Source organism: Amblyomma maculatum, chromosome 4 (assembly GCF_055883805.1).
Source record: "Amblyomma maculatum isolate TAMU_Amacu chromosome 4, ASM5588380v1, whole genome shotgun sequence".
NCBI classification, from domain to species: domain Eukaryota; kingdom Metazoa; phylum Arthropoda; class Arachnida; order Ixodida; family Ixodidae; genus Amblyomma; species Amblyomma maculatum.
The window spans coordinates 69,161,607-69,187,127 of NC_139347.1; the positions used below are offsets into that span (position 1 = coordinate 69,161,607).

General features: G+C 43.5%; 3 protein-coding genes across 5 annotated transcripts in view; 2 read left to right on the forward strand and 1 right to left on the reverse strand.

Moving 5' to 3' along the window:
- Positions 1-8,398, forward strand: part of POSH (SH3 domain containing ring finger posh) — a 34,066-nt gene extending 25,668 nt beyond the window's left edge. For all 3 annotated transcript variants that reach the window (XM_084601865.1, XM_084601866.1, XM_084601867.1), the window contains 2 exons: positions 3,317-3,442; positions 3,893-8,398. In XM_084601865.1, the coding sequence (XP_084457991.1) occupies positions 3,317-3,442; positions 3,893-4,061 (295 nt within the window). In that variant the 3' untranslated portion in view covers positions 4,062-8,398. The remainder of the gene's footprint in view (positions 1-3,316; positions 3,443-3,892) is intronic.
- A 1,790-nt stretch (positions 8,399-10,188) lies between these two features.
- Positions 10,189-14,133, forward strand: egh (beta-1,4-mannosyltransferase egh). The gene is made up of 2 exons (XM_084601873.1): positions 10,189-10,344; positions 10,883-14,133. The coding sequence occupies exon 2, from the start codon at positions 10,918-10,920 to the stop codon at positions 12,295-12,297; it is 1,380 nt and encodes a 459-aa protein (XP_084457999.1). The 5' UTR covers positions 10,189-10,344; positions 10,883-10,917; the 3' UTR covers positions 12,298-14,133.
- Positions 14,134-16,437: 2,304 nt separating this feature from the next.
- Positions 16,438-25,521, reverse strand: part of Pfas (phosphoribosylformylglycinamidine synthase) — a 40,223-nt gene continuing 31,139 nt past the window's right edge. The window contains exons 20-23 of the mRNA XM_084601864.1: positions 24,657-24,860; positions 23,421-23,564; positions 19,436-19,591; positions 16,438-17,319 (exon numbers count right to left, since the gene is read on the reverse strand). Coding sequence (XP_084457990.1) covers positions 17,000-17,319; positions 19,436-19,591; positions 23,421-23,564; positions 24,657-24,860 — 824 coding nt within the window. The 3' untranslated portion in view covers positions 16,438-16,999. The remainder of the gene's footprint in view (positions 17,320-19,435; positions 19,592-23,420; positions 23,565-24,656; positions 24,861-25,521) is intronic.

The following is a 25,521-nucleotide window of genomic DNA, read 5'->3' on the forward strand; positions in this document are numbered from 1 at the left end:
GCCGGTTTCTGGCCTCAGGAGTCAGAACGGATGTGGTCGCAGTGGTGAAAAGGTTCTCGGTGCGCAGAGAATGGTCATTCTGTTGTGAAAGGATCTCCAACGTTCATTTCTGCCTCCGCCGCGATTTCTGCGGAATCAACAACTTGATGTCACATGTGAATCTCCTACATATCGGATGCGCATCTCGGTCAGGAACCAACCCTGTTCTACGTCCAGAGCGATCCACTCTGCAAGTGAACGAGCATGAACCCTCCAGGAGAATCATTTATTGTGCCGGGCGGTTTCCTTGCCGTTGCAAACGGTTGGACGAAGACGACTATTATCAAGCTCCCTAACGAAGTGCATCTGATTGCGTACATTAAAGGAACAAAGTCCGGATGCTTTGGCGTGCACGAAGGCGAGCCTTTAATTAGAAAAAAAAATATACTGTGCGTCGCGTGCAAGTGTCAAGTGCGTCATATGCTCCGAGCGGCAAAAACACAGATACTACAGGTATGTATGCATCTAAGCGAAATAGGCATGATGAAAAGTACCTACTGGAGTTTTCACCCAGGCTGTAGTGCACCAGTGATAGCTGCAATGAGGATTTCTTCGGTGCGTGATTGCTTCAGTTGTACCGGGGCCTGAAGGCGATGTATTTTGTCCCTTCTTATCTTTATGTGCGAAAGGGCTAGGTAGCTTAGATATCACAGGCGGCTGTGTGCGCTAGGCCGTAATATTTAGCATGTTTTATCGTGACTGCCACCTCACTAATAAGAAAAAAAATACGGCGTTTTAATGCACTGCCGTTCGCGAGCCTCATGACCAGCTCAACCACTCGGCTCGCTAACGGCGGTGCATCACAACAAACACACTTTTCTTTCTTCTTTTTAGTCAGGCCGCAGTCGGGATAAAACATGCTAAATATTACGGTCTAGCGCACACAGCCACCTGTGATATCTGCGCTACCCGTCCCCTTCGCACATAAATAAAACAGACAAAATACATCGCCATCAGACATCCCGAACAAATGCTCATTGTGGCTATCACTGGTGGGTTACAGGCTTGGTGCAAACTCCGGTAGATACTTTTCATCATGCACATTTCCTTTAGATGCATACATGCCTGTAACGAAGTGTTTTTCGCACAGTCGAGAGCATGCAGTCGGCTGCCAAGGTCGCCCATTCACGTCTTGACGCTTGGTTGCCCTAATCCAAGCTTCACGCCGTTGCAGGTCGCGGCTTGCCGAAGGAAAGCTAACAAAACGCGTCTTGCATCCCGGCACGCCTCGCGTGTGGCAGCCGTAAGCGGCACAGGTGGTTGGCATCGTTTTACCGAGGCTGTGAACTTGACCGCGCCTCCAGCCCCCGTGCGTTGGCTATGAGTGCGGCGACGAGAAGCGCCGTCGACGCCGCTCAGTGTGTTTTCATCAGTCGCCGCTGGGGCTTCGCGCATGCGCAGAAAACTCGCGCAAAAGGCGGATTGTACAGATTTTCTGAAGCAGGCTCATGAGATTGTTCGGCCTGCCAGTGTTTCGTCAGGCTTCAAGGGAATCGGATATTAGCGGAATTGTGAAAATGTTCAAGCATTTTAAGGGCTAAAACAATAATAATAATAATAATAATAATTGGTTCACAGGAAGGGAAGGTCGCAGTATCTGCCACACTTGTTTCTGTGGACACTTGAACCGCACCTTAAGGGAGGGGAGGAAGATGCGAGAGAAAGAGGAGCCGCAGTGGACTGCTATGGAGTAATTTTGACCATCTTGGGGACCTTTAATGTGCACTGACATCGCACAGCACAGGGACGCCTCTTTGTTTCGCCTCCATCGAAATGCAGCAAAGCAGATATTAGTAGGTATTTGGAAACTGCAAATATTCCAACGGTAGTTTGAAGTTAGAAAAAATAAGTGGCTAGAAGATGGTTGGTTTGTGGGGTTTAACGTCCCAAAGCGACTCGGGCTATGAAAGACGCCGTAGTGAAGGACTCCGGAAATTTCGACCACCTGGGGTTCTTTAACGTGCACTGACATCGCACAGCACACGGGCGCCTTGCTTTTCGCCTCCATCGAAAAGTGGCCGCCGCGGCCGGGATTCGATCTCGCGTCCTTGGGAACAGTAGTCGAGCGCCGTAACCACTACGCCACCCCGGCGGGGCTAAGTTGCTAGAAGAAGGAGTCTATAGTCTTATGATGTACGCTGTGACACTTCCAGGCGCTTACGCTGCTTGAGATGTCAGCATGTGTTGTGCACAAAATGCAGCTTCTGCATCTGAAAGAACCCTAGGCAGTCGAAGTTTCCGGAGCCCTCCACTGCGGCGTCTCGCATAGCCTGAGCCACTTTGGGATGTTAAATCCCATAAACCAAACCAAATCAAACCAAAACTCGTTCATTTGAAAACTGGTTCAAAGAGCAGCACCACTTCATTGTGCTCGCAATCTTGGTGTAAGAACGTACATCGATATTGGCCCCATGACTCCCCGTGTGTTTGGACGAAAACTTGCATCAGAAGAGTTCCATTTACATCTGCTTTGTGCCTCTCAGTGTGCACTTGATGCTTTCGCTGGTGTTTTTTGACTTCCGCGTTATGGGCTGCTCGGGCCACTTTCACATGATGCGTGTGGCACGAATTAGCTCAGAGAAATTGCAGCATCAGATGCGACATCCGAGATTTCAGTAACGGCTGTATACACTGAATGAATATTGTCGGATGTGTGACACTATATGTTCTGTGTAAGTCTGAAGTACGAATTTTCCAATATTTCGGTGTCCGTAATATAAGTTTAGTCCTTTTATTCCTAAAGTCAACAGGATGTGAAAAATTGCATAGTAAAGGCACTTTGATTTGCTGTTGTTTGAACATTAGTGAACACAAGTTTGAAGCTTTCATATTTAATTTGTTTCAATTTATAGTGTTCTTAGTGAATTCCCATCTCCTGACATATGCCATTAGGCTCTAATGAAATGCCTTTTTTCATCACTACTACGTTCACATTGGTTAACCACCCTGGCATGCCAGTCATGCCCGAGTGATGCCATGTGCACATGCACTTTCTTTCTTTGCTTATTCACCAATGTGGTTATACATTGCTGACAGGGAAAGCATATGGCCATGGCGACTTTGGCGTTCACATAGTACATCTGCAATCTGATGTACCGTATTCACTGTAACCAGGTTCTGTGTCCAGAGATGCTGATTAAATACAATAGCCTTGTTATGCATTGTGACGGTCACGTCACTCTCTTTTGTACATAGAGTGGGTGTTATCGGTAACTGAAGCAGAGTCGGTGCCGTCGCATCCCCTCGTTGAGAGCATTGCCCGATCTTTGGGGTGCAGGTCGGGCTCGTGCCCAAGCGAGGTGCTAGGCAGCCAGCAAGCACTGCACAAGAAGACCAGCTCTCTGGATGGAAACGACAGCCTCAAGGCGAGGCCCAAGCAGCCTGCTCCTCTTGTCAGGGAAAGGTACGTGCATGCATTGTGAACCTCCCTCTGTGAAGTTTCTTTTTTTAACTCTCCTGGTTCAGGCTGTCAACATGTGCTGCAGCATCTACAGTGCACTCAAAGCTTGGCCAGTCGTACGTTGTTATGCTATAATTTCTTTGCCTTATTCTTTATCTTTAACAGCAATAGTTATAGAGGGACTTTTTCCAAGAGTGCTCATGTTGGTGTAATTAAAAGCTGTGCCCACTGTCATTCAGCTTTACGGAGTGACTTCGAAAAAAAAAAAAAAAAAGAAATTTTAAAAAGAACGAAATTTAGCAGGAGACAGCAGAGTATGATGTGGGGAAATAGTTAAAGAATTTCTGGTGGTGGCTGAGGCTGTTGTACGTAACTGGGCTGACAGTGTGAACATTGCACTTGAATCGGCGTATTTCAGTGTGCAGGAGATCTCACAGACTGCTCTCGATGCAGGTTTCGCTGCATCGTGCCTTACCCTCCAAACAGCGAGTATGAGCTGGAGCTCAAGCAGGGAGATGTAGTGTACGTGCACAAGAAGCGGGAGGATGGCTGGTTCAAAGGCACCTTGCAGAGGACGGGAAAGACTGGACTCTTTCCTGGCAGCTTTGTTGAGAGCTTTTGAGAGACTTGTTTAATTTATTTCCACCCAACTTCATTTACATAACATACGCTACTCAAAAGGTATTGATGTTTAGGGGAAAACAGGAAGGCTGGTGTTGTTGAATGTTGTTGTGGCTGTTTTCGGTCTTGCCTTCCGTTTCCATTTTTGTTGCTTGTTGAAGCGAAATATGGTAGACAAGCTCTCTTTCCGTAAATCGTTTTTTAAAGTCATATCTGTGACATTCTTGGTTTGTTTGTGCTTGAGTTATGTTCCTAGCCTAATGCTGCTAATTGGGTACGTTTACATGCGGCTGGCACTGCTGCTCTGTAAGTTGATTTGCAGATTAGGTAATGCTGGTTTAAATGCTGGAGAGTTTATACTGTTGTGAAGAGAAGTTGGACATGGCTCCACTGATGTGTTTCAAGCAGGTGTTAATTACTTAATTAGTTTTAATTTGTTGTGCACCACACAATGTGTGGCTTGGTTAGTAACCTCTTCAAAGCCTTTCTTTAGAGGATGATTGGAAGTTATCGGATGGAAAAGTGCAGAATTTGGCTCGTTCGTGTTGCCAGTCAGTTCTTCACATTTGTAATCAGAAATGTGACTGCATTTATCAGCATCGTGGTCTTTAAATTGTACCTCCAACCCTCTTGTTTGAGTTAGGCACATGTGCCATAACTATTCTGTGTTACCCAGGCAACACCACGACTACCAGCTTCCCATATCAATTGCTGTCAAGATCTTAATGAATCCCCGTGCATACTAGAACACTGATATTTTCATGGGGCATGCTCATAAGCTCAAGCTACTTGAAATCTGGAATTAAGAGCTCATAGTAATATTACGCAATGCTTGCATTGCATTGCTACTATGGATGTTGCCACTCCTTTTGTATGTATGGACAAAGCCACCTGTACTGTTCATATATATAGCAACATAGTCGACAGCTCACACACCACCAACTCTTTTTTATTTTTCAGTGATGTGAATTTTCACAATGATGTGTATCCTGAGCGGGAGCAGATTGTGTCACGAATGAGCGGGTAGTGCCGCCAACATTCTTTCTTTTCTTCATTTCTGTCTCTCACGCGTGAGGCCACATTGCATTTAATGCAGACTCTAAGCACAGTGCGTGCTCTCTGTTCTATTCTTCCATGTGGAAATGTGAAGAGAGCAATAAGGAGCTTGAAAAGCAGAGTCCTTGTTTTTGTGTAGAATAAGGACTTCAGGGTTATATTGAAAAACCAAGTCTGTGTAACATAGAGCCCTCCTTGTACATAGTGGTCACAATCTTGACGAATCTTAAGGCATTTTAAATGCACCCCCCTCCAGATGATGCACCTGCCATTGCCCCCCTTTACCCACACACACAGACCAAACACTGGTGCTTGTAAATGCGTACTTTGTAAATAACCTTTCAGAATCTTGATGTTCAAGTGATCTGATAGTGCACCAGACAGAGGAATGTTTGCTCTCATTTGCACTATTTATTGTTTCTCTGCTTTGTGCATGAATTTTGTTTTTTTACTCTGTTTTTATTGTTGGGTTACTGTTGCTCTGTCCCAGGATGTCAATTGTTCACGGTGATGTTTACAGTGGAGTTTGAATCTAATAGATGCCACATGCTCACATTCGTTTAGAAGCTTATTTACTTTTCACTGGAATTCAGTGCCTTGTTTTATTCACTTTTTATTGTTATTGTTTTTTTTTTTTTGTTTTGTTTTGTTTTTTTTTTCAATGCTACATTTGTGCCGAGATTGAGCTAAAGAAACCTTTTAGTGTCCTATAAACTTCTTTTTTTCTGGCATTGGGTGTAGGTACATACAGAAGTGCAGAAGGGATACCCAGGATAGCTTTAGCTTCACATTTTTTTCTTTTGGCCTCATCCACACTGCCCTTTTTTTTTTTCTTTTTTAAGGGCAATCTGTGCATATTGCGTATAATTGCTGTGTGAAGTGGAGGCTTGCAATGTTTGAGGTGGCTTTTGGCAGTGAATTTATATACTATATTCCCAGACAACTTTTCCTGGCTATGCAGCCAAGGCTATCAGGGCGTAGCTTCCGTCACGGTGTTACTGCACCATGTAGTTCTGGCATATCTGGCCTCAGTTAAGGTTTTGGTTTCAGTTCAACCTTTGCTTGAAATTATAGTTTTCAAGCCGCCAACGACGCAGAAATGATTTTCTTTAGAATACTTAACGCCTAAGGGAACATAAATTTGCGGTTCATGAATATCACGCGCTGCTTACGTTGCCGAAACAAGCACATTGTGAACGTACAGAAACCGGTGAGTAGGCCAAACAGAAGCAACTGGCGTACTCTTCAGGCAATTCCCGACAGATGGCGCAGCCATCCCTTTTGCTCGGCGTACTGAACTGATTTCAAAATGCACTACACTAACATTGTACTGGCTTGTGTTGTAGTAGTTGTAGTACAATAATGATGTGAATATTTCTGTAATGGTATAATATTCTAGAGCAAAGCCCACGAAATTTATGAAGGGACTATATTTTGCTGCGCAGTGAGTTGATGCTGCGCAGCCAGAAAAAGTTGTCTAGGAGTATACATACATACTACTACCATGTAGTAAGTGGCCAAACTAAAAGTCTACTGTGTATATGAAGAAGGGCATAGCAGTTGTCTTACTGGAAAGACAAATGAAGCACATGCACATTTCTTGTTTTGGCATGACTGTATCATTTCGGACGGCAGCCACATTTCGATGGAGGCAGAACACAAGGCGCTCGTGTACCATGTGATGCCAGTACATTTTAAAGAACCCCAGGTAGTTGCAACTAGCTGACGTCCTCCATGGTCATCCTTTATTGCACCAAGCCTATTAAGACGTTACAGCCTGTGAAGCTGTAGCAAAAATGATTGGACATTGTCATCAAAATAGGAGATGCATGAGCAGTAAAAATATACAGTGGTCAATAAAATTATAGATCTTACTTCATGCAAAATGGAATAGCAGCTGCAATTCTTGACGAAGTGCAAAGGTGTTTCACAGTCGCTAGAAGTTTTCTACTTTTTACCCCATCCCCCCCCCCCCCCTCCCTCCTCCCTCACACACACTTTTTTTTTTTTTTGCATAACTGAACCATGCTGGAGGCGTTCAGTTTTGTGGCGTTTACAATAATTTGCCGACAAAAATTGTGAGGTGTTGTATGGTTTTAGACATGAAACCCAAATATCAGATCACCAGTTCTTAAAAATTAGAATCAAAAGTCACTGACTCGTTTCAAGTGAAAGTGAAACAAGCCATGCCAGTGTCCAGGACAGAAAGCAGTTCATGATTTTGGCCGAGATAGTTTAAATGCTTTACAAGGTATGACTTGGCACCTAGCCTGGTGGTGGTTCTCGGAATCTATGCAGAAATGGGTTGTGAAAATGGAATTTCACGGTATCGAAACCCAAAGAAGATCACACAGTTCTCTAAAAACTTGAGCTTCTTAGCCAAGAACAACACATGTATTTCCACTACTCTTCCGAAAACATTTCATCACATCAAGGTTAGTGAAACATGCTTTGTATTTAATTGAGCAGGGACTGAAGAGACAGCTTTTTGACAAGGTAGGGACAAGCTATGCTCATGGCAGTGAATGCGGCAACATTTCTTTTCCTTTTTTCTTTTTCTTTTTTTAGGTGTATATAACGATGTGCAATGTCTGTGTTGCATGTTGGCTTCAGTGGCCTTTGATGAATCATGTTGCTTTCTATTTGTTAAACATTTTTTGCATTACTATTGTCTGCGAAGTAATTTATTACTCATATCCTGTTGGCTTCTCAGTTTGTATGTTTGTTTCCTTATATTTTGTGCATTCTTGCCTTTACATCACTAAGCTTACACGTCTACTAGGTAGTTGTAATATATCTGTTGGCTGTTTGCAAGGAAAGCTAATATAACATCCTCATTTTGGTTTATGTAGGCATTTGGCAAGTTAGTAATGTACAGTCCGTACAGCACTGAGGTTGGCAAAAGCTCAGTTCAAGAGGTAGCTGATGCACTAAGGTGCCAAATTGAAACATCGCATCAGCACATTTAACATGTCACAATTTTGCATTCCATTATTATTGTCAGTTCTTTTCTGTGTGGCAACTAGGGCTCAAAAGTTCTTCCCAGCCTTTCATCTTTTTGCATTGTGTTGAGCTCTGTTAAGCTGTAGACCCCATTCTTGCACTCAGATACACAAACCTCATCAAAAGTTTGAGTTGAGTGCGTGTTGTTTACGAGTCACAGGTACGGTTGTGATCATGCTGGCTATGCCACGTCGTGCACTCATCTTGGCAGATGTTCATTCGACAGCTGCCGGTATGTTTTACATTCACAATGTTGAAATAAAATTGTTACCATGTACAGCATCATCTGTGTGTCGATGTCTTGTTTCTTTTTTGAGACCGTAGTGCACATTGGGTGCTGCAACTCATGCTCTCACATAGAATGGGAGCATCCAGAAATTTGCTCGCAGACAATTACGATTTCTGTAGTTTTACTGCACTTTTTTTTTTCTCTTATTAAGAAGCATGTGTTTTTTAGTTTTATTAATGATGCAGGTCACACGGTTTGTGGGCTTTATATTGACTTTTGTGTCTCATTTTGTGGGTGCCTGTAAATGTCATGATTCTGAGCAAGCAAGCACATGTGATTTGACCTCCCTGCCTTTATTTGTCCTCTCTCATAAATATGTTTTTGTGCCACCCTATTTTGCAGTGAAGAATCGAATTGGTGTAATTTGGTACATTGTCAAACGCACATGGCGTGCTGCAAAGCAGTTATGCAGCCCTGCGTGAAGCAAAATACATTTGGTGCATGGCTCAAGTTTCATAAAGCATTCACCAACCACTGGCTATTTAGCACATTTTTTCTTCTGGAAGCTTGGGCGTGTTGGTGACTGTTCACTTGCCACATAGTGCTAAACAGACACTAAGAGCGCCCGTCCTGTATGTCTCTGTTTAGCGCTATGTGGCAAGTATAAAGAGGGGTTGAACTTTTTTTACTTATTTCTTATTTGGCTGAATTTTGTTTAAATCTTGGACTCTGTTGTCGTCATTAGAAATATTAATTGGTTCATAGGAAAGCCCCAGTATCTCACACATATTTTAACCAATCCTTAACGTGCACTGACAACGCACAGCACACGGATGCCACTTCGTTTCGCGTCCATCGAAAAGCAATGGAGTAAATGATGTAGCCATCGGCAAAAACAAAAAGAAAAAAAAAATACTGAAGTGGCAGTTAACAAGGCAAGGAACACACTGCAGGTTACCATTCAATGCTCTAATTTGGGGTTGAGAGAGATGAGAGGGCAGCGTGTGTGCGTGCTGAGGGTAGTGATAGATATATTAGCCGACCTCTCCACCATTATTTTCACTAATAACTCTCTTGACTGTCAGTTATAATGATGAACAAACACGAAAAGCGAAACGGAAGATTATGAGCTTCTTCATCCGCTGTCTAAATGAAAAGTTCTACACTCTCTTCAGAAGCATAATGCGCTTACGCTTTGCAAATACTTTTTTTTTTCTTTTAATTCAAAGGCATGCTAATAATCGCATGTTCATTTAGCTAGTAGTCTCATTGCAAGATTCTATGGGGATGGAAGGGCAGTAATTATAGTGCAGTGCATCAAACTGAATGAGCGCACTTCAGATTGCCCGTCACGTTTCAATCACAAGAATGCGGAATGAAAGTACAACTAATCGCTCTGGTGTCCTTGCGTGTAGTTCATTGGGTAGTTGTGCAACGTATGAATCAGTGCATTGAGTTGGCAGCAGTTGGCAGCCGCTCGCGGCTCCTACCGGTTGGTTGGTTGGTATGACGATGGGCCTTGGGTGCCTTGAGTTAGTGTTCTAGTACTAGGGTATGCTTTCATTTTTGCTTCTTTCAGATCGGCGAGCCGGTTCCCTTGCTGTGGCTTGCCTCGTCTTCTCTATATGCTCATAGTGCTCATAGCATGTGGAGAAAGCAGCGTCAGTGCAAATGACACAAATGACATAAGCGTGGTCGGCGGAAAACGTCATGGAGGGGCTTTAGCGTGAACATAAGGGTGAAAGGCGGACACGTGCCCGCTGTCCTCCCATCGGGCTTTTTCTTTCTCCGCGTAGACCACCGTGCTTGTCACTATCACCATCATCACTGGGTATCAAGTTTTGCGTCAAGTTTTCACGCTTTCCTCTATCCCTCTTCCTCTTCCCCTGGCCCGTGAAGCCTAGTGGGCCGGCCAGCCATGGCTGCTAAACGGTGGTCAACTTAACAAGTTACTCTTAACGCTGGCCGCAGCGTTTGGTCGCCGAAACCGTCTTTTGTAAGTACACGCTCTCACCAGCGCTTGATTTGTGTTGTGCTATCCGTACGGTACTTTTAATGAAAAGCCTTGTTAACTTCGGCGTTACTCAAGGGTAACGCCCATCTAACACACCTTAGCCGCGTTTCAGGGTGCAGGTTTATTCATCCGCCTCCCGAGTCGTAGTAAATTGTTGATCTGCTATGGTTTTATATCCTGCTGCGACGATAAGTGTGTATGTATACAATGCACCGCAGTCCGTTACCGCCGTTTGCATAACAGGGAAGTCTCTACTATCCGCGTTCTGTTTGCGCTGCAGATTAATATCATCCCAAAAAAAGATTACTGTCGCAAGCCCACAACTCTCGGCTACTTAGGGCGAAGATGCTTCGCACAGGCCACTCTGAAGAGAAGAGAGCGGTTTCCTTTATCTGCGCGTAAACAAGTCTGTCTGAGAGGATAGTGCCGAAATCAAGGTTACACCTCCGATGGCTGGCGTTTCGATACGTTGTCTTGCTTCCGGTACTGCCTGTTGTTACAAAAATGACACCCATCGCAGGTCGCAGCCGACGGGTGGCAGTCCGATTGCCGAAGATGCAGCTGAGTAGCCGTGCCAAGCACTTGCTGCACTGTTGCCTCTGCGTGGGTCTGATTTTGGCATTCGAGGTGTTCACGGGAGGCATCCACCTTTGGAAATTCAGCTACGATGACTTGGACCCTGTGGAGCAGTATGGCTGGCCCTTGACAATCGTGCTGTACCTGATGCGACTACTGACGGTGTTAGCGCTGCCCCAGTGCATTTGCAACTGCCTAGGCCTGCTGTTGTACAACGCTTTTCCCGAGAAGGTGCGTCTCAAGGGCTCGCCTCTGCTGGCGCCTTTCATTTGTATACGCGTTGTCACGCGTGGCGACTACCCCGACCTCGTGCGTGCCAACGTCGCGCGGAACATTGAAACCTGTGCCGAGGTTGGTCTGGAAAACTTCATTGTCGAAATCGTCACAGACAAGCCTCTGAACCTGCCCAAGCACCCTCGCATCCGTGAAGTGGTGGTGCCATCCACCTACAGACCCAAGAGTGGCGCCTTATTCAAGGCAAGGGCTCTGCAGTACTGCCTCGAGGACGACGTCAGCATCCTGGGCGACGATGACTGGATCGTGCACCTGGATGAGGAGACCCTGATGACAGAGGACTCTGTTCGAGGCATCCTCAATTTTGCCCTGGATGGCAAGCATGCCTTTGGCCAGGGGCTCATCACATACGCCAACGAGCGTGTTGTCAACTGGGTCACTACCCTGGCTGATAGCTTTCGTGTGGCTGATGACATGGGTAAGCTGCGCTTCCAGTTCTGGGCCTTCCACCGACCACTGTTCAGCTGGAAGGGCTCGTACGTGGTGACACGGGCTGGCGCTGAGCGCAAGGTGTCCTTCGACCATGGTCCGGATGGCTCCATTGCCGAGGACTGCTTCTTCAGCATGGTGGCGTACCGGGAAGGCTACACTTTCGATTTCATTCCGGGTGAAATGTGGGAGAAGAGTCCCTTCTCCTTCTGGGACTTCTTACAACAGCGAAAGCGCTGGCTTCAAGGCATCTTCCTTGTGGTGCACAGCAGCGCAATCCCATTGCGCCACAAGCTGTTCCTGGCCCTCGCTCTCTACTCTTGGGCAACGATTCCGTTGAGCACATCCAATCTCATCCTGGCTGCCTTTTGGCCGATCCCCTGCCCTTCGCTGCTCAACTTTCTATGTGCCTTCGTTGGGGCCATGAATCTGTACATGTACATCTTTGGCGTCATCAAGTCCTTCAGCTTGTACCGGCTGGGACCGGTGCGCTTTTTCCTCTGCCTCCTGGGAGCCCTCTCAACCATCCCGTTCAACGTGGCCATCGAAAACGTGGCTGTCCTCTGGGGCTGCTTTGGCAAGAAGCACCGCTTCTATGTAGTCTCTAAGCAGCTGGAACGCCCCATTAATGTATGAGCTTTCCACCAGACACCCTGGCCTGGTCAATTGTGCTCGTTCATGTGTTGTGAAGCCTCCTCCTTGCTTTTTCTTTTACTAATCTAAGAATGATTGTTTTTGTGCACTAAGTTATTTGTTATGCTGCTTTTAGTGTCACCACTTTCAACTAGGATTGTGTATAAATGCCATGCTACACTGGCATCCACGGTACTGAAAGTAGGCGCCAAAGATACTGGGCTGGCTGGCCAGCCCATGCATGGCTTCATTTAAAAAGGAAAAAAAAAAAATGAAAAAAAAGCAAAGAGGACATTAGTGTCCAGTCCAAAGAAGCATGCTTGATGTGAACAAAACCATTGCCAGTCACTACGTTCACTGCACGTGTGAACACTGCACTCTAGGATGTTCCGGATGCACAAGGGTGTTGTAGCCAGTTGAGTAGCTCCTCAACACGGCAAGATTGTACGGCAGGTTAAAGGTTGAATAGCATGCACTGAGAAACTTCTGAAGTTTGTACCTGTGGCCAATTCCTGGGCATTCACATTCACAGCAATTGCACCACAGCTGGCACGCACTGCACCGCTGGTTGGCCCTTTGTGGGTCATAGAGTTTTTGTTTTGCTCAAGTACTCAAGGTGCATCACGGAGCAGAGTTCTCATGTTTTCTTTTAGTCATTGTGTGCTTGCTAGCCTGGTTGCTACATTAGATGACTGGGTGTTCCACGTGTACCAAAACTTCTTTGAGGTTTTGTAAATAAATGCCTGGAGCACACTGTTGGTAATGTTTCCTTCTTTTTGTAACAGTCCATTTGCATGCTGTCGGCATTTAATCTTCAGGGCATTTCCTTCTCTCTACAACGAGCCCTTGCATTTTTGGTAGAATCTTCTTCCACAATGACAATGATGCGTTACTTTATGGTAAATGTGAGGGAACCACCGAATGTGAACATAAAATTTGGAGAGTGCAAGTGCTATTTGCAGTGAAGCAAACAAAGCAAAATCTGACCACTGCTACAGTTTTGTTTTTAGGAAGTGTTTGTCCTGCATAGGCATGCAGAAAACCTTGAATGCAACAGATGCAGAGCTGCCTCTCAAATTTTGCTGTTGTAATTTCACAGTGTGCCACTTGCAAATGCTTACTTTGTCTATAAATTTAGTGCACTGAATACTTCATAGCTACCTCCTAGCTACTTCCTAGTGCACTGAATACTTCCTAACCCAGGTAGAGCATTACCTGCAAAAGAATTATGCAGATAAGAGATAATGGAGGAACTGCAATTGTGCTATTCTTTTTTTTAATCTATTTTGATGCCACACAATGTCCAAAGATACCGTAATGGTGCTTCTTTGATGAAAACTGCAGTGAAACAACTTTGCAACTTTAAGTTCCTGCCATTATTGCCTTCAAACATAGCATAGGCATTTATGATTGCAACCACAACACTGTCAAATCTCTGGAAGCTGAAATGCCCACAAATGTGCATACAATTAAAATTTTGTTTCAGCCTGAAAAATCTTGCATAGAACCATTACAAGCCAGCCAGAAGATTTATAGAAAATGTGGCCACCTCAACATTCTACAGTAGATCTCTCGCAGTTCCACTTGGCATTTGTGTATTTACTTGTTTTGCAAGCATAGACACTTCAAAGGAACATAGACTCCTATTTTTAGTTTGTGTTCCATTCTGTGTTCAAGACATAACATGTGGATCAACATTGTGTTTGGCTCTGACTGCTAAGCAACTTATTTAATTCTCCCATAATGTTGAAGCTTAAGTTTAGTCCACCAAATGACAGCTATGACGTTACAGCAAATGCAGTTTTAGGACACTAGTCATCATTAAAATCTGCAACATGATCACTGGTATGCTGTTTTGATGTCATTGTGGCTCTTAAAGCAAGCTGGCCTGAACATTAGTCGAGTAAAGCTGTGTATTGATGACTATATTGCAGTCCATCCCTCATGTGATAGACCACACCTTCCACATCACAAGCAGTGTTTGGTTGTTGAAGCTGAAGTAACGCTGAGAAGAAAGTAGGTAAGAAGTTATTTAACGGTGACGCGAGATTATTCTAGGGTGATCCATGTTCGCAATTGTCTCTAATGCATCATTTTAATGAAAATATAGACATATGCTGCACATGGGCTTTTTTTTAAGGGGCAAGGACAAATTGGAATTGGTTGGTCATTGCTTTGCAATGGCAAAGACTTTACTTTCATCAAAAATGGAATGCAAATGTTGCTGTGCCCCGTATATTTCATGACTGAATAGTATATGTCGCCGCAATGTTTTGGCTTCGAGCCCAGGGGTTAGGCTACACCATTATTCACGTTGACACCGTGATGACAAGAGTCCATTTCTGTGTAAATGGTTGAAAATTTAAAGGCAGGAAAATATATTAATGCAATTTTCTCCGCACTAAGTGCACTTTTTTGCCGCTTGAAAAACATAACATCCTCGTAAAAAGAGCCGTAGGACAAATTTTTACCAGTAATCAAAGTTGGATTTTGTCCTGTGCAGTGTCCTCCCTTTGATGCATGTAAAATGCACCCATTTGTTTATATAACCTGTTACAGCAGGAGTGAGTCAAAAGAAGTGCAGTTGAGAGCCTGAGAGCATTGACTAACTATGCAACATATCAGGGTTTGATAACTTACTAAACAGTTATCTCGAAGGGCAGCTCTTATCATGGGCATGCAAAAACATGGAAATTTAAACTACCTAAATGTCGTGCTTTTTCATTGGTTGTGCATGATTGGCATACTTCTGACAGTTTAAAATTTTTACTTTGGACTTGCCTCGCGAAATACTTTTGAGCAGACACATTAACAAAATACAAAAAAAAATTGGCACCAACTATTTGAGCTACCAATATTTATAAACATGCACTGTTAGCGGACATTAACAAGGACAAGACACCACAGCCGAGTGCGTGCTTATAATTATTAGCGTGTACTTTCGATCAATCCATATTCTGTATATAAGCAATAAAGTTGGACTAGCTGCCACGTATTCTTTTAGAACACGAGGTAGATGGTGTAGTTAATGATTTAGCCATTTCATGATTGCATACAAAAATAGAAAAGGAAATCATGTTACTCCTGCTAAAGTACTTCAGCTTTGTAAATTGTTCATTTATGCACTGTAAAGTTAACATACTGAAATGCTGCTCTTTTTGCAGCAATGACCCACTTAGCTGCCAGCTGCACATGCAAAAAGGCAAACAACTGCCATGTGGCCAAGAGTGGCATATAGCTGTTCTGTATTCCTTCATTTGTAAAAGAAAAAAACTAGCGGGACAGTTACGAGCATGTAACATGAATGTTTGAGCATTAGCTATGGCATGACAGCAAGGAATCTTTTCACCGATGTGAACCAGACAAGCAGTGATACTATGTACAAGCAGTACTTATGTTTCAAACTCATTGGTTGGTGTGTACAAACTTGAATCTCCATGTGAACACCACAACACGAACGGTTTTTGCCGGCTGAGATGTTCGGAACTGTGTGCCTTATGGGACAGAGAGGAGAGGAAATAAACATTACATCCAGAAGGAGGTGATTGGAGTAAATTGAGTGGGTCCCCTGGTACAAGTCCCAATGGTGTGGCTTGATTCGTTTGCATTAGTAATGAGCACCTCCTTGGTCTCCACGGTGGCGCTGGTCAGATGTACTGTCCACTGCTACAAGGCCGTATTGGGCAGCGCAGAATGCGAACAAATTTATAAGGTCATGTCTAAATAATAATTAGTGTTAAATTAGGCATGTTTCCACACTAGGGCATGTGTAAGAATATTTGATAGAATGGATTTGGTGCAAATAATGAAGATATGAAAATGTTAGTGTCTGTATGCGATAGAAGTCACAGGCTGTCGCAGAAAGTAGGCGTGCGAAAGGTGTGGTATTTTGGGCCGAGAAGGGTTTTCAGATCTACTTGCAAGTGCACACTCCTAACAAATCTGGGCACCAGGCTGGCAGATGCTTGTACTAATCTTTGATCACGGGTTTTGAATCAACTTTTCCTCCTTTTCCGTAAGAGTGGGATTTTGCCATCTGCCAGCAGGTGTAAACTACAGATGCCAAAGATGCAAAACTAAGGAATGAGCTAAGAAGGGTGGACACACTAGAAATGCAGCAAAGGCACATTCAAATAGAGCAACTACGTTATGCAGCTTCTCTTTATTGCTTTACAAGATATGATTTTCTGAACACATACAATGCTGAAATGCCTTGGTTAAGCACAGAAGTGGACTTTCTGCAGCCGTGTAGGCACAGTGACAAGGTTGGTGCAAGCAACGTTCTGTACAGCAAACCATGGAATGCCAGAATGTGAAAAAATTAATTAGCCTAGCGTATTAGCATGCAACTGCCCTACAGTTGGGTTAGCAGAGCTTCATCAAGACAGAAGAGGCCATAAATGAGAAAGAAGGAAGACTGCCACAATCTGAGCCTGTATTGTTTAGCACCTCAATCGGAGAACATGGGGGTGATATACAAGGGAAAAAAGGGGTGGGGGGCAGGCATTACATGTGCACAAGAGTATGGTAAAAATGCCACTGAGAGGTCTGCACTCCTGCAAAGGAGTGGGGAAAAAAATACAGAAAAAGCAACTGGAATGTAAATGCACAACATCCACCAAGACTGGGATGGCACACCCATGCAGCACAAGTAACCCTGGGGAAGAGAATCCACATTCTGCCACTGCCATTGACAGGATGTGATTTAGCGAGCCTTGTTTTTGATGCACCAGTCATAAGCGTTGGCAAAAAGCTTGGCCCAAGGTGAAGTGCGGAATCCTCCTGTTTTCCACTCTTCGGGCACGTATGCCCATTGCCAGGGCAAAGAGCAACGTTCAGGGTGTGGCATGATGGCTAGGTGTCGGCCATCCGTTGAGCACAGAGCAGCAATGCCACGGGGGCTGCCATTGGGGTTCAGCGGATATTCCTCAGTTGCCTTGGCTGCGTCGTCTACGTAGCGCATTCCCACCAATTGCTTTGCCTCTAGTTGCTCCAACACATCATCTTGCCGGAACTCAAATCGGCCTGCAAAAGAGTATCGAGTCAAGCGACCACTCATATACACTTTTATTGCTGATGCAGAATGGCAGCTGGAAAGATGCTACCAAGTGATGAGACACATTATTATCATCACCAGCCAGACTAACTCGCTGCACGGCAAGGACCTCTCCCATATTCCTCCAATTATCTGGCCCTGTGCTAGCTGCGTCTGCTTGACCCTTTGCGAACTTCTTTATCTCATCTGCCCAGCTGACTTTCTGCCGCCCCTTGCTACACTTTCCTTCCCTTGGAATTTGTTGCCCTTTTCGGCCATCGGTTATCCTCTATTCGCACTACTTGCCCTGCCCATGCCCATCTCTTCTTGATTTCCACTAGAATGTCATTAATTCAAGCTATTTCTCTGACCCACCCTGCACACTTCCTATCTCTTAACATCATACCTACCATTTTTCGTTCCATAGCTCTCTGTGTTGTCCTGAACTTAAAGGGCCACTGTCCAGGGAAGGACCTTTTAAGCGAAGGAGCCCAGTGTTTCGATCAGGTACCAGAGATAGTCTGTGCAAAAGTCTGTGCAAAATGCTACAGTGACATGCGCACCGCAAAGAAAATACAAATCAAAGCTCTCTCATGCTGTCCTTCGGCAAACCAGCTTTCCCGTTCCCTGCGCTGGCCCATCAAGCCGCAGCTATGGCGTATTTGTCGAGAACGACGTCCATTGGTCCGTCTCGCTGTCTGAGGGTGAAGGATGGGTGTCTACCGCTTGCTGCGTGCTTTTCCTTCGCAATGGCCAGACTGAATCCAGCAGCGCGTGCTTCCTCGCCCGTTTTTCTTTTTTCTTTTTTTTCTCGCGCACACGGAGTGCCACCGGAGGAGGAAGGGGACCTTGTCTTGCGGAGGCTAGACGACCGGGCAGGAGAGTGAAAAACCTTTGCGAGGAAATGGAAGGAGAAAGGCACGACAGAATCTGGTGATTGCGTCAAAAACATTTTGTGGCCTTGCGTTCTGGGGGCGAAGTCTCACAGTCACCGGGGAAGAAAATATTTTCGACCGGACGGTGGACAGTGGGCCTTTAAGTACATAGAACTCTTTCTGTTAGCCTCCACGTCTGAGCCCCATAGGAGAGTACAGGTAGGATGCAACTATGTTCTTCTTGAGCGATACCAGTGAGCTGCTAACCATAACCTGCAAGTACTTGCCAATGCGCTCCATCCCAATCTTGTTCTTCTAGTTATTTCCCTTTCTTGGTCCGGATCTGCAGTTACTACCTGTCCTAAGTAGAAATATTTGCCTACCACTTCCAGTGCTTCGCTACCTATCGTAACTGTAAAAAGGATAATGCAATGAGGTATAATGAATACAACAAGAATGTAGCAAAGCAAGCTGTTTAGCCCAAGTGTAAAGCATAAATGTGTGCCACGCTCTGCAAAGATAGTATTAGTACATATGCAGGGTTCGACATCCTGAAGCAACACATGGGCTACAAGAAGCACAATGGCGGAAGGCCTCCAGATTCATTTTCGACAGCCACGTGGGCATTTATGCATTTCACCTGCAAAATTCAAGTGTTTGCACCATATGTTGAAGAAGATCCAAGTTGTTAACTGTTATTAACAAGCTTGCAAAATTTGCACATAATAGCTGAATTTAGATGAAAATTCTTTAAATTTGGAACGATGCTTGCACCTTATATTTAAGTTGCTGTTATATACCCACCTAGCATGCATAAAAACTGCAAAATTTGCACACAATAGCTGCATTTAGATGAAAATTCTTTGAATTTGGAACAATGCTTGCACCTTATATTTAAGTTGCTGTTATATACCCACCTAGCATGCATAAAAACTAAGAAAACAATAAGAAAAAGAAACTACATGGCATTTACTTAACAAAGAGATCTGAATCCTTCTGTACAGTATGTAATATATACATACAAGCTGCATACCAACTATCAGAAACAAACAGGATGCAAACAAGACAGTTGAAACACAAACAGCACAGTGAGATCACAGCAAGGGAAAGTGTAACGCCAGAAAAAGTTAATTTCACTTTCAAGGCACGATAACTGTTTTTTAGGTGTTAATCAACCTCGCTTGTATCTAAATTCCCTTGTTCACGAGTTTTATTTGTGGTATACTTTTACCTTCTCCGTGTGCAACCCAGACGCCAAGCACAGAATTGTCCATTCCCTTGAGCATGACAGCAGGGGATGGCTCTATCTTCACGGTGCTGAAGCGGCACTCAAAACGTCCAGACTTGTTGTGCAGTAGCTGGCAACCCGGTTCAATGGCTCCAGATGCTGGAAAAACAAAATCATGCACAGGAACAAAAAAAAAATAAAATAAAATGTACTAGCACATGGTTTTACAGTATGGCAATCAACAGTCAATTAAAGCTCAACAAAAGATACATACACTTGAAAATATACTTGTGCACTACATCAGATATTATTCCCAAGCCCCAACATGTACTCCAGTTCTCCTACTCATATAAAATTAGGTAAAAAAATGTTAGGGCGACACTTCAGCTCTGTCATTAAGGGTTAGACGCAATAGCATTTCACACTCACTAAAGTAGTTTACTCAGCTTTTATCTGTATTTTTATATATTTTTCTCTTATGGCCTGCCGAGCATCAGCAGTAAGCTTGAACGCTGCTTAAAACTTGATGCGTCCCAGTGCATGTTCAGCGGAACATACTGTTTGTGTTTGATGCAATGATGGGAGGACTCCATGATTAATAAAGCAATAGCCTTTCACACATACGTAGGATGTTTTTCACTTTTTTCTTTCATTCTAGTGGATTTTCGCATTAAAATGGACAACAACGCCGACACCAGCTTTTCTACGACATGGGGCCCTTACGCTCTCGCGTAATATTAGATGGCTTAATATTACACTCATGGTAAATGAGAGCCAAAAAGATGAACACAACAGAGAAGACAACAAAACACAAGCACTCGCTGTCGTCTTCTCTGCAGTGTTCGTCTTCCCTTTACCATGAATAGCTATCAATTAGCCCATTTCTCATGTTAACTTAATGTTATAGTATGTAATACGTTATATTTATTGTTGGAAAAATAAAAATTCCTGTTTGATAAAATGAGAGCAAATGTCTGCTTTTCAGACATTTGCTCAAAGTTCCTTTTTGCCCTAAATCAAAGTTCTGCTTTTTGGCATAGTGACACTAAACAGAAAAATTGGCATCAGAGAGAAAAAATGCTGGCAGCTGGTCTGGTCATAACTTAGCCACTATGACATCCAATTTGTTTTCTTATATTTTATGAAGTAGGGGTAATCAAATATTTATTGCAAAAGAAAAAGAAAGAACAGTACTGGAGAGACAGCCACAAGGCTTTGGTGAGAAAACAAGAGGACAGGTGGAATTTATAGCTAACCACATGGGCTAGCACTGCAGAAGCATTTAAGCGGGGGGCTGTAGCAGTATCGACCGATAACTCACCACATGAATGTAAAAAAAATATGAATGAGAGTAAGAAAATAGACAAGTGTACATTTCCAACTAACACTTATTATTCACACTTCCCCCTAGTCCAGATATATATGTTACTAGTTATAGGGTACAACAGGTAGATGTTGGCGCCCATGAGAACCGTTAGCTGAACCTGAGCATACACTTGTCGTAATGTGGATTGTATTTCCTTGGCCTCAATATATCCAACACCCCTCATCAATCCTTCCAACGTTCCCACTACTCAAGCTGCTCGACGCCGCTAACTATGGAGAGCCCCTGCAATCTGGCAAAATTGCTGTGTCAGCCCTGTTATCTTTGTGCTTGTACTTTCTTGTTGTTTTCTGGGACACACTCCTTTTAGAGTGACAGATCTACTCATTGCAAAAGCAAGGCTTCCTGTCATGCCAGGCATTTCAGCTACATCCAACCTCAAGGTGCAGTCTTTAAAGTAAAACCATAGTAATATTAGTGTTGACCCATGACACTGACCTATGACCTTCAGTGCCAGAGCCATCTGCCCGGTGATAGCTGGCAGTTGACATGGCCAAGCAGTGATTAGTCAATCCCAGTCAAAAAAGCAATTAACTCCAATTGGGAAAATTACAATTGGTACCAAATGGAAGATCTCCAGTTGTAAATTAGTACACAACTGGACTGGTTGGACCAATTGAAACTTGCCCCTTTTCCAGCCATAAGGTTTCATGAAGGTAATAGCACCTAGTAGACATTCACAAGATGTACATTAAGGTGTGCAAAATGCTCAATACGACCAATATTAAGGTGCAAACCAACATTTTTACGAAGAAGTGAAAATCATAACTATTTGCTTTCACATAAATCAAGACAAGCAAACAATCAAGTGTCACACTCAAGGACCATTTATACTACACACATGCTAACATAACCCAAACACATATTCATAGCACACATTTGCTCCCACTTATATATCCCATATATTTGACTCTCATGCTGGGACTAGTTATGCCTGATAGTTCAGTGCACTTTTTCATTTAATTTAAACTGCAGAAAAGCACAAATGATGTATACAAATCTGCAGATCAAGGTCCTGAAAGCTCTTAATCTAAAATTATAAATATTCTGCCGTGTTTGTGACATATGCAAATGTTCCAATGGATCTTTTTGGCACAGTTAAGTAGACCAATTAGACCTATTGGCAAAACCAACTGTTTTCCCCAGATGGTTTCAATTTAAGTCCAGTCGTACTCAATTGGAATCAATCATGACTCAATCATAACCAATTGGACTAAGTAATTTCCCAACTGGTACAGTTCATTCCCATTGGCAAGTACAATTGGAATCAATTGGTTTCTCCTCTCACTCAATCGTAACCAATTGGAAAAAGATTTTTCCAATTGATTCCATTTCATTCCCATTGGTAATGCCAATTGGAGTCAATTGTTTTTTGTTTTTTTTACTGGGATGAGTTGGTGATGTAACAATATCACATGCTATCTCAAAGTTGGGAGGAGCTGCCAACTTTGCTAATTTGAGGTGGGATACGAATCAACCTTCCAGTGCTCTTGGATATCGAGTCAAGCACACTACTCCTAGGCTTATGACCAGCAGTTGGATAATGTAGTAGCTGAGGACTACCGCCACACGATCGCATAATAACTGTGTATAAATCAGGAGCCGAACACATCGAATCGTGTGGCTCCCAATGCTGCCTAACATCAGTGTTGCCAACTAATGATGAAATCAGATCGCTCACCTGATGTAGCTCATCAAGAAACAAATGGGCAAAGAAATGACAGAAAAGGCAAGCCAATAGAGACAGGGAAACTCCATAACAGTAAGAAGCATGACTCGCAGCTAACTGGAAATGGACACATGAATTAAGACGTGCAAAGCGCACAGCAGAAGCTGTTACTCAAGACAGCGCACAAACATCTGATGTCGCCAATAAACAGAAAACCTATACCGCAATTACAAAGAGCTATTGCTCGATCCTTCGGTTTAACAGAGTTGAACCACTGCTATTTTTTTCTTGGTGAAGGGGACATTCTCTATTAACCTACCAGGTTGAAAGGGGTTGGGCATCAAATGATACAGTGCCAGTTATGTCAGCTTTAAGATGTTATGAAGCCTCATTAATACTTGCGTCTCACTTCCTCCTACTTTCATAACCTGGACACTGGTTTACACAGTACAACCATTAAGAGCTCTTTTGTACCATTGGAAAAGAGGCACAATAGTTTTGAAATGACGATCTTGAAACAAGCTGCTAAGAAAGGAAGCTCGTACCTTTGATAAATAGCAGAGATAGTGATTGCACCCTTTAGGAGAACCATGTGTTTCCAATGGGTTCGGAACTTCAATCTCAAGCCTTCTCACACAGGCAATAAGACAGCTGGGACACATAACATTGTTGAATCAAATTCCTGCAGCTTACATTGAGTTGTTAGTAATGTGCATCACTGAAAGTTCTAGTTCACTCCGCGGCCATTGGCTAAAAATAAAATCTGAAAGACTGCAGGCATTACATCGAGAGAACCATCTGATGCCTGAGCACACTCATTAAGTGGGCAAGATCATACCTCTATATGTGTGTGACAAGCACAAAAGTAATGCAAGAATTACGTGCACAGAAATGTAAGAAACTGGGAATCTAGAAAAGTACAAAAGTCAACTTACTAGTTGTATACGGTGCAACCCAGCCCAGCAAAGCCATTAGTTGGCAGCCATTGCAGATTCCAAGGCTGAAGGTGAGAGGATTGTCCTTGAAAGCCACTAACTGTGCAGCCAACTTCTCGTGAAACATGAGACTTGCAGCCCAGCCTGTGCCAGAAAGCACAGCATGAGCATGAAATATTCGGCTGCAAAGGATTCTTTAAAACCATATGACGGCCAACTAAGCCCTGAAAGTGAATGCAAATCAGACCGTGCATTCTGCAATGTTGTTTTGCATGGAACTTCATAAAAAAAAAAAAAATGGACACACTATTTACAGGTTACAATATTTTGTAACTTAGAAATGAAAGGAAGAAGTTCCAATCTTGATCAAAAATGTCGATTAAAATCAGGTCAAATGCCATTTACACATTTGCAATTTATAGCTGCATATTCTAAGAAAACCAGGCGTATTGTACACTTTTTCAGTTTTATGGGCTTAATGATTCATTGTAACTTTTAAAATGTGCTTACTTTTTTTGTGGTAGCTAAATAATATCCTCGAGACTTCGAGCACAAAACTTTGGGGCAAAAAGTCTTGTTTTTGTGAAATGACTAAAGATGTGCTGAAGCAATAAACTACTTTGTGACAAAAAAGTGACCATTACAATACGGATTACAAAGCTTCTATTACGAGATCCCTCTACCGCATAAGCTGTGCCAAAACAACACTTTTGGAGTGATTCCATGCATTAATCAAATCAGATATGCTGAGTGAATATGTACGCTAGCACATGACTGATTGTAAGCAAGAGCACTGCATACTAGTAAATGTGTTAAGAAGTTACAGTAACTTTAAAATAAGTTTAGTACTTTAAGCCCTTTGTCAGGATGAAGAAATGACAGTGATAGCCTTAATGTTCCATGAGAGTTCTACATGGCTTGAATACACACAGGCGATATTCTCATTGGCCATCAGCCGAATCTAGGCTACAATGTTAATGATGGCAAGGAGTCCCACAAACAGTGGAAAGAGCCTTCAGGCAGCTCCTACATTAAACTATAATAGTAATTATTATTGTTATTACGACTACCCTGAAGCAAAGATAAATGCGCCACGCCCACCAGCCATTAATTTTTGTCCTAGAGAGTGTCAGAAATGTAATTAGTATATATCTACCTAAACCACACGTGCATATAACCAGCTAGACGAAGTCAATGCATTGAGAGAGAAAAAAAATGAAAACCAGGATCACTCACCTCTAGCAGAGCCCAGCACATCAGCATAGCTGAAACCACCCGGGAAAACGAGGCCCCTGAAACCATCCAGTTTGACAGCTCCCTCCAGAAGGTCAGTCATGGTGATGTCCCAGGCTTCAAAACCCGCCATGTAGAACGAGGCAGCCATTTCTCTATCGCTGTTCACACCTTCCTCACGAAGTATGGCAACACGCATCTGTGGGTCTAAGAAGCAAGGTGAAAATATGTGAGTTTTTGTCCTGGCTAACTTTCAGTGGGGATGCCCATTTGAAGCATGCCTTGTTCGAGTGTCGTATTTTTAAACACGGTTTAAATATTTTGGTTTAGACAGGCAATGAGCTAATGTACCACACTGTTTTACAAGAGACTTCTGCTGAGTTAGAGGTTACAAGAGCAATTTTGCACGATGTACGAAGACAATTCCTGCACACTGGTGTTCAAAGCCCAGCTCATGTTCAGCAATCCCACAGTGATAAATGGCCTTCAAGGCTCTCTTTCAATTTATAGGGGTGCAGTACTTCTGAGGCAGATGGCAAGTTATAAATTGGTTTGTAGGAAAGGGCGCAATATCCATCACACTTCTTGGCGGATACCTGAACCACACCATAAGGGAAGAGAGGGAGGTGGGATAGAAAGGAGGGAGAGATAGATGCTGCAGTGGAGAGTTTTGGAATAATTTTGATCACCTGGGGATGACGTCGTACAGCACATGGACGGCTTTGCGTTTCACCTCCATCGAAACACAGCTGCCACGGTCGGGTTGCAACCTAGTTACTCTGGATCATTAGCCAAGCGTCTTAACCACTGAGCCGCCACGGTGGGTATGGCAACATTGCTAATTTGGTTTATGGGTTTTTACTTCCCA